Raw genomic sequence first — 10239 nt, 5'->3', positions numbered from 1 at the left:
AAGACGCACGCCATTTTCCAAAGGTACTTTTGAAAAAATATTTTTCAATAGCTTTCTAATCTAAAATAAAGTACTGTAATTTTCATACAATTGGTGTGTAAAATATATTTATGTAAATATTCAAGTATATAATATTCAAGAACAATCAACAACAACATTCAGTAGCGCGTTATCCTATGGGCAAAAAGGGTAATTTCCTTGGGTCTCCATAAACAGTGGGTCACGTTAAAAATGAACACCGATACCAGCGCGGGAATTACTCTCAAAATCCCCTGAACAAAACTGTTTGAAGTCAACACTGTACATGAGACCCTCCAAATCAAATTTACCCAGGGCCCCACAAATCTATAACGCGTCACTGACAACATTGCAACAACTATGTATAATATTTCCGAAACAAAAAGAAACATATATTTGCCGGCATATAAAGCGCACTCCATTTTCAGACAGTATTTTTCGGCTAAGAAAAGTGCATCTTATACGACTGCAAATATAGTATATTGTAATTTTTGGTTTGTAAGAGTAAGAAAGAAAATATATGAAAAGAAGGAAATAAATTAATCTATTACCAACAAAGTTAATTTTATTTTTCTCCACAGCTGAGATTCTGAATGTATTAAAGACTTTAAAACAATTACAATATAATGAATTACATTGGAATCTAATTTTTGATGTTTTAAATCTAAAAACGCTTTGGCAAATTTTTGTTCAGTTTTATTTATTGGACTTAAAATAATTTAGAGATTTAAAATTGTTCTTTTTATTGCCAAATAAATAAATGTCCAAGACAAAGAAATGACTATTATCATAATTTATGAGTCTCACATATATAAATATCTTAAGTATATTTTGATATAACCATAGACGGACATCTGATTGATATTATAGTTATTTTAAGATATAATAAACACATTTAAATATAATTTGAAATAATTTTAAAAGAACTAATAATCACGAAAAATATTTAATAAGAAAAAATCTACAAGTGATCGGTGAATGTTGAATCGTGACGTCATCTTATTGCTGCATTAAAAATGTTTACGTGAGAAAGGCTATCTCTGTAGGAATGAAAACAACGCGAAAGAAACGGATTTCGGCAAATGAATGAAAGAGGACCGTCCGAAAAAAATGCAAAAACGAGATGGAAAGGCTGAAGAGTTGCCGAGGAGAGTGAATAAATTAGCTAGTAATGTAAGAAATTACGAAAGACAACCCAGGCAACATTGTTCCTCTTCTGGAGTATTGATGGTTGGACCCAATTTTAAAGTAGGGAAAAAAATCGGTTGCGGAAATTTCGGAGAATTAAGACTCGGTATGTTTATGTAATTGATTTAATTTCGAATATTTAATTGCCGCCAATCTCTATAAAATAATCAATTTCAGTTACGTGTTAATGTTTGCTACATCGCTTTACATTACTACCTATTTTCTTTTATGCACGTATATTAAACAGTAAAATCGGTTTGAATAATTGAAAAATTATATATTTGTTCTCTGCCACATCGAGTGAATAATTAAAAGTTATGATGATCTGAGAATACTCAGAATAAATAATTTCTAAGGAAATGATCATAGATTTTTGGTGAGTGAGATATGAATAATACTATTGAATACATTCTCAGAAGTAGCTTGTTAATTTGAATTCACCTAAATTATGATTTTAAAAACATATCCAGAGTTATCCACATCTAATAAATATAGTAATAGTGTTTCAAGTGAAAAACATTCAAAAATAACATGCAAATATTAATGTTGAATAGGTTACTAAAATATGAATATTTTTATTACTATATTATTAAATGTTAAGCAAGTTTATTCCTATAAATTATAATTTACAGTTTATATTTTCATTATATTATTTTGAACCATTAAAGTTTTTATATTCTAAATTATTTTAGTTTGATTTTGATGTTTTAGAGATATATTGGTGTATTTAGTGTTATTTTGTTAATATAAATTTAAATGTGGACGATTGCATCTCTAGAATAGAAAAATTATATCAGTTTTAATAATTTATATTGAAATGTTTTGCTTTTTTATTATTATAGTAATTACTCATTTGAATGGAATCAGACAGTTGCTGCATATCTTAATATAAAGAGTAACTATCTTAATCATCAGTTTTACTAAATTAATATCACATAATAAGCATAAATAATGAGGAAATTTTAGTACTTTCATTTTTTTTTTAAATTGTTATTGAATTAATTGTGGCAATGAGCTTTTCATTCAGTATTCTAATCTATGCTGACTTAAGATATTACAAAGTTTTATTTAACCTTAAAAACAAAATTAGCCTGTAACTGGCTCTGTAAAATCATATAAATTTACAAAATTATAAACTGACAGATTAAGGATATACTGTATTTAACTAATTCAATACACTATATCACTATTCAATATCTATTAAGCCTGCTTTACTAAGAAAGGCTGTTAATTTCTATTTATCTGATATATTAATGAGTAAAAAAAACTCACCACTCACCACACTTATATATCAAACATGTACACTGAACCAATATAATGTGTGGTACGAACGACGAAACGAAAAACACATTATACGTCGTTCGTACCACACATTATATTGGTTCAGTGTATGTGTTTGATATTAATGAGTTAGGACTCCTCACAACTTGTGTCATCTTTTTTATTAAAAAATTGCTGGAAGCAAAATTGACAAATTTTAATTCAGCAATCAAATAATTATACCTTTTCAGCATTTATCCAGCAGAAATATTCTTGTTGACAAACTTTTTTTGGGCTTTTCTTTGTCAACAAATATACTGGAAATATACTGAAAGGTATAATTATTTGGTTTTTGAACTCAGTTCCAGTTGTGTTACATTTTTAAATTTGTGATTTAGCATTTTTTTGGGAAATATTACTCTCCCTTTCTCTTTTTCTTCCCTATCAATAAAAGTTTTTCAAAGCAGGATTTGTTCAGGTGCAATATCCCATTTTACATAACTAAAGTAATAGCAGAAAAATTTATTCATTTACTTTAACTGTAATATTATTAATTTTTTGCTTTTACATAGATTAAGTTATCACTTGTACTATTATCTGTTCTTTTGTTTAGTTGCTATAGTCTGTCTATGGAAAGAATCAACTTGGATATTAACCAATGATCATCAGCCATTGATCACTTAGTTGTGGCAAATCACTTCTGATTTCTTCCTCATTTATTAATTAACCATGTCACTGTTGTTATAAACAGTGTTACAAAAGCTTCATGTTCTGGTATTGGAATGTAAGGAAGTTCATTATAGTAGTTATTAAATGCATGTTTCTTTACAGTTAATACATGCTATAAAAAATTAACGCAATTAATGGAAAAGTCGTTCTGCCGTCTAGTGAGAGAAAATAAAATTCACACATTGCCTGACATATTAAGTGAAAAACGATTGACATTGTTAGGGAATGTGCTGATTGGTTTAACTGAAGCAACATCATGCATGACGTTGCTTTCAAGTTGATTCTTTCCATAGACATACTATAACCTATTTGTAGCTTCCTGACTTGTTTATTTCTAATTCATTATTTCTCTTCCTTCAAGATCCTTTTTTTCCCTGATGTATAGAATAGATCTCTGTTAGAAAATAAAGTATTTACTAGCTGAAAGTTTAATAAATAATATATTACATAAATACTATAGGTATGTATAAATGTGTTGTGCATACATTAATTGTTTTACTGTTATACTCATTCCATAGAATATTGTAGCCTAGATGTTACTTTAATGTGTTTATCTTTTAGGCTGCTCTTATAACTTTTACTATTTTACTTCTTGTTATGAAGAAATTAAGTTCTGTTGGAACTTATTTTTTTAAAAGCTATCAAACTTCTTTAGTTTTTGACAACTTTCACAAGTTTGATTTATATCCTATAGGCTACTTAGTCTGTTCTCTCCAGCTGTCTATTTATAAGAATGTTGTTGTTACTGTTTTAATACATTGTATTTGTTGCCTTTTACATAACTTGGAGTTACTATTCAATTAAAATGGGTTATTTTCATTCTTTTGAAGCAGGTTACAGTTTTGGCAAGTTTAATTCTCTCATTCTGTAAGATACATTTTCTTTGTTCTACAATGTATACTAAGCCAGTATTTAAATTTTTAACAATTTCTATTGCTTTTATAGGTGCTGTGTTGTAAAAGTTAGCATATTTTTTTTTTAGAAAAATCTGATTATAGGTTACCCATTTGTCCTCAACTTTTCTTAAGATTACTTAAAAACAATAGGGATCCTTTAATTTTATTTGAAAAATCAGGGATTTACAAGATTCTTCTTTGCATTTCTTCTGGTGTATTAGTAAAAATTATATAGGTGTCATTATCCACATTATTGATGCAGATGATAAATAAATTGGCCATAATCAGGAAAACGATCTAACTTAAATGAAATTAAGTATAAATATTCTATTGTTGTAATATATTCTGAAATCGTGTCATCTTTTATTTGAATAATTTGTTACTCTACTAGTGCCTATACAGACACTTGGCAATTCTGTCATGAACCTTTTATTTGGGAATTTTTTATTTGCCGAGACGCATTTTGGGCTCAAGCCCCTCTTCTGTCAGCATTACTTCCTGGGATATACTGTAGCATGACAATTGATAAATATTCTAGAACATCAATAGAATATAAAATAAATATAATTTAAGTAAATAACACACACACACACACACACACACACACACTCGAGCAAGTTCAGTTTTTTGCTTTATGATAGTGATGGAAATTTTATGATAGGTATGGATGTGATATGAAGGCAATACTGTACTTAAATTCTGAATATCTCAATTGGGCAAACAGAGATTTGAACAATTAGTATTTGGGGCAGTGTGTGTGTGTATATTATAATATAACATAATATATATATATATATATACACACACAGCTAATTTGACTTTTGGATGTAATGCATTCCTAAAAATGTGTATGAAAGTTGAATAATAGTATTACATAGTATAAAGGGAGTTTCTTCCTGTGGAAAGAAACTTCCTTTATACTATGTAATTATAATTTTATAATTTTAAAGAAAAATTATAAAATATCATATTAAGATAGGCAAGTTGTTTTTTACAGTGCATAAAATATTTAAAATCTTAAAACAGTAGATTAAACAGAAAACAGACAATAAAAATTAATTTTAACAAATGATTTTGATGTTACCAACCACAACTGAATTTTCTTTTCGGTTTTGGTATCAGTAACATCAAAACCAATGCCGTTGCATGATAGATTGAAATTTTGTTTTGTTGACCAAAAGTGCATGAATATGAATTTGACATATAAAAAGCAGTTTGGGATATTGAAATATTATTTATAAAAGAGTGAGTTGGCCAAAAGCCAAAGATTTGCCTATGTATGGTAGCCTATTGGCTTTTATGCAATGTCTTCGTTTTTTGGAATTTAAGAATGTATAATGAAAATATCTCTTTTGACACTCCTTTGATACAAGCATTTCTTAATACTAAATGATCTGCTGCATTTTTATCAGGCTACATTAAGACTATTTAATAATATGAATTAAAGCCATTTGGCTAGATGTAGGTGGTTAGGCTGCCATTTCACAATTAATTTATAATTTAATTAATTTTTGAAGACAAAGTCCTTCTCAAAAAAGAGGAACCATCATTTATTAACTTTGTGTTCTAGACATTACACTTTTGGGACTGACCTTCCCTTTTAGGCTACTTGCCACCAAATATATATCCAATTAAAAATATAAACATTTTTAAAAAAACAGGAACAGGTGATGTACGGACGTCTTCTATTCTCCATCACACCTTATTGGGGTTGTTTTGGCTTTTATCTACAACGAAATATGCACTGGTAAAATGTAGATGAGGAAAGCTGACCTCTGGTGACGATACTTTAAAATTATTTTTGTAACAAAACTAATTTATAATTATTAAATTTATTAATTTTAATTTAGAATACTCTGGAAGAAAAGTAAATGGCCAATGGTGAAAAAATAGTACACTACATTGTTTTTATCTTAGCAAAATTTTTAGTATCTTAGTATAGTATATAAGAATGTGATCAGATAGATCAGCAACCAATAAATTATCAATTAAGACCTCTTAAAAAATGGAAGAATAAGTGTTGAAAGCCACAGATTATTCTCAGAGCTGTATGTAATTCAGGTGCCTTGAACTTTTCAAAGTTTGGCAATACACATTAAATTCTCTCTTAATGAAAATTGTTCAACTCTAATAAAATAGCATAGAAATATTTTGAGTTTGGTAATAATCTAGAATTTCAAAATTTTATTTAATCTTGCAGAAATTGCTTATCTTTTGAAAAAGTCTGCTTCATTTTCACTACCAAAAATATAAATCAATCAAGGTAAATTTGCAATTGCTATTACATAAGCCAAAAATACTTTGTTGAATAACGTTTTATTATTAATAATTTTTTGTATATTTTTGCAGCAGTGGAATAAATTCTATCACATTTAGAAGATGCAGTTTGTAGTCAATTTGTTTGTTTTGGATTATTGTAAATGTTTGTTTTTTAAGTAAATTCAAATAATAGTTTTTTTTTTAATTTTTGAAGCTATTGTTGTTTATATTTTTAAAGAAAATCTTGAATTACAAAAACATATCGGTTCCTAATAAATGTTTAATATATATAATTACGGCAAGCTGATTTTCTAAAATTTGAAATTCTTACTTTGTAATATTTAAGGTTTGTTCAGACATAATTTAGTTGAGAGGTTTAATAGCCACTTATTACTAAATAGTTTAGTGCATAAAAATTGTCTGGACTAGTACAGTTGAGTATGCAGCAAGCTTCAAAATGGACAGACACAGATGTACAATCAAATCTCTGGTTTCAAACTCCACTTTTTAAACAATTCTGTTTATGAACAAATATTGTGGAATATGGGAATCCATATCCATCCCAGTTTTTGGAGTATTTTTATTCTTTATGAACAAAATTTTGAATGCCATATTTGCCCTGGTTGCCGTATGATAACTTAGTTGTTGAACAAGTTACTTGACAACAGCTGGTCATGGATTAGAAAGACACAGGCAATCAACTCCATATAATTCCTGTGTTAAAGAAAGTCAATGATTTGACCAATCAACTCCTGTTGTCGATTGGTCTGGCTGTCATGAGTTGATTGGTCAGGATCATAGTAGAAGTTAGTAGTACCAAGATCATCTCATGTCATTAGACATCACAACACAAACCATCAATGATGTTGTTATTCAAATTATATTTCAATGCTCATATGGATAAGATACTGTTTTTCAGTACTCATCACAATTGAATTTAAATCAAATTAATTAATAAAATCCATGTTAATTGGCATTTGCATAATATAAATGACATCCACGAATTCATGTTTAAGGGTGCTGAACTTAAATTAAATAACAAAAATTTATTAATATAAGGNGCATAATATAAATGACATCCACGAATTCATGTTTAAGGGTGCTGAACTTAAATTAAATAACAAAAATTTATTAATATAATATAATATATATATTTTAATGTTAATATTTATTAATACTAGGTAGCAGTGGTGTGCCACTTGTATTTTCTAAAATATAAATACATATTGCATGATTATTTTCATATTTGAATGTACTGTACTTTGAATTAATTAAAATTAATATTTTATTATAACCACATTATGTATCTTATTATAAATTTCTATACTACATGTGAATAAAACAGTAAAATTATTATTGTGTATTCAAATATCTGTGGTGGAATGGAAGCGCTGTATTGTCGAATACGGGACAGCTTCCAAGCAGCAGATTATACGCATTCACGCATGCACTTTACAGAGCACGAACCTCACATGGTTTAGCTGGTGGATGCTACACATCAAAATATCATATAACACTTCCAATGATTCTATCCAGGACTGGTTCTGGACTGTTAGCCACCTGCACGCTAGATATTTGGCTGCCCTCACCCCATTATGCGAATCGCGAGTAGATTTATAACTTAACCCAATTGATAAGAATTTACTGGTATGTTTTTATGATAGTTCTGTATAGTTGACAGGAGTTTAAAAAATCCATTAAAATATTTAATATTTTTATTCCACTCTCCTATCTTATATTACTCACGGATTTCAATGTTAAACCAGTGATATTACGATTTCGTATGTCCCATCTCTAAGGGGATGTAGAAAAAAAACGTACAATTCTTGTATAATGTTAAAAAATTAACCATTTCTTTGACAGCATCATTTACAACTAAATTTAATGAATGAGAGAGATGTACGAGGTACAGAAAAAGCTCTAGAATTTATTTTCCTTGAATTTACAATTTATGTATCCATTGTCGTAAAAATTTGTCTTTCCACTTTTTTCCCAAGACTACAAATATTCAAGTACAAAGTAACTGGTTTCGACTTATTTCTACGTAAGAAGTAGTTAAATAATTAAGCGATTAGGGAATTGGATACATAAACAAAACCCTGATGAAAGAGCCAGAATATTACTTAAACAAAAGCTTAACTGAACCAATCTATAGCCGAGTACAGTGGGGACTGATTTCTTCGAAATATTAGATGTAATAAAGACAGAAATTTTTCCAGTTCAGTGAGAGTGACCAAAAAGTTGTAAATTTTGAAATTTCCATGGACACCTGGCCCTAAAACGAATTAGTTAGAAAACAAATGACGGACAATCTATTAAGTTTAACATGTTTAGATTTTTACAGCTATGGTGAGAAACGTTTTAAAATCTACAACAACCCTGTCGTGTCCTTTGAGGTATATTAGTGATGCAACAAAAGATGTATTTGACATTGACTGGTATCGGCACTTTGGGGATTTGGCAGTCCGCGTGTATGCATGCTTTGCAACCGTCTTCGATTCCATCCATTAGCCACTCATAGGGAGCTATTTGACTAACTTGTAAGTGGTTAATATTTAAAAGTAAAGAAGATTTTATGTCATTTTTATGTATGTTTCTTTACAAAGCTATATTTAATTATAATTTTCTTTAAAAGTATATTAATACAATTGAAGAATATTTTGTACAAGGTATATATATCCACCACACATTTCATTTTACCAAGTAAGTTTTTTATAATTTTATTTTTAATTTTAGCCCTTATATCATGGCTAGCAATTCAAAATGTAATGGTGATATTGAAAATTTATTTTAAAAAGTTTTGGCTCAAGATCATATAATGAAAAAGAAAACATTATTAAAAGAGAAAGATCAATGCCTAAATTAAATATAAATACTTCAATAAAAAAATTTGTTTGACATTTTTATGATAAAATTTATGAAGACATAAAATGGCTTTGTGGATGCATAGAAATGCTAAACTTGTTTTGTTGCCCTTGCCTACTATTTTCAAATGAAATTAGTGTGTGGAATAAGAATGGCTTTGATGATTTAAATAATTTGAGTAAAGCTGGCAAAAGACATGAAAATCGTAAATGTCACATTGATTCTTTCGTAAAATTGAAGCAATTTGGAAATCAAAGCAGAATAGAATTTAATGTTAGTAAACAATATAAAATATTGAAAATTATAACAAGATAATTATGGCTAATAGATATAATAGATATATCTAAATTAATAGATGTTATATGTTTTTTCTCAAAGCAAAAATTGGCATTTAGAGGGCATAGGGAATCTATTCAATCTAATAACAGAGGTAACTATATTGAACTTGTTTACTTATTAAGTACGTCAGATAATCTATTAAAAATACATTTAGAGAATTCTATGGTTTTTACTGGCTTATCAAACAAACGAATACGAATGGACCCTGATGTGTAATTAACTGATTGCCCCTGTAAGTTGGCTTCTTACAGAAACAGCTTCCCTATCATCAAATGTCACGGCATGCTACTGCTAGGTAGCCAGTTCATTAAAACTAAAAATAATAAAATAAAAATTAAAACTCTGGTTTTTACACTGAAATGAAACAAAAATTAAAAATATAATCAAAATTAATTAATTAATTTAAATTAAATTCAAAGCAATTGAAACATATTTCATAAAGTGTGGATAAAGTGCTTGTTGCTTGTCTTGATTGATTTGGTTATAATTCATCCAGGCAGAATCAAGTCTCACTATTTACAGCACTTTTTTGTAAAGTGATGGTTTGATTGATAGTGATGGAAACTTTTGCTTTAATGTATATATAAAATGGATATAGATAGCATTATGTTGTATTGCATTTGTAAGCATTTTGATGCATGAAATACAGCTAAAAAAGGTGGGAAAAAAGGCTTTATTTTGGTGG

At 28.4% G+C, this 10239-nt stretch overlaps 1 protein-coding gene across 1 annotated transcript in view; it reads left to right on the top strand.

Annotated features, from left to right (window-relative positions):
* Positions 1–993: 993 nt before the first annotated feature.
* Positions 994–10239, top strand: part of LOC111617140 (casein kinase I-like) — a 95708-nt gene continuing 86462 nt past the window's right edge. Inside the window, 1 exon segment of the mRNA XM_023358468.1 lies at positions 994–1312. Coding sequence (XP_023214236.1) covers positions 1105–1312 — 208 coding nt within the window. The 5' untranslated portion in view covers positions 994–1104.

The sequence above is a fragment of the Centruroides sculpturatus genome, unplaced genomic scaffold, assembly GCF_000671375.1.
Source record: "Centruroides sculpturatus isolate CEXI.00-Female unplaced genomic scaffold, Cexi_2.0 scaffold1894, whole genome shotgun sequence".
In the NCBI taxonomy this organism is placed as follows: Eukaryota; Metazoa; Arthropoda; class Arachnida; order Scorpiones; family Buthidae; genus Centruroides; species Centruroides sculpturatus.
Note: the sequence above shows the minus strand (reverse complement) of the source record. Positions and strands in the feature narration are given on the sequence as shown.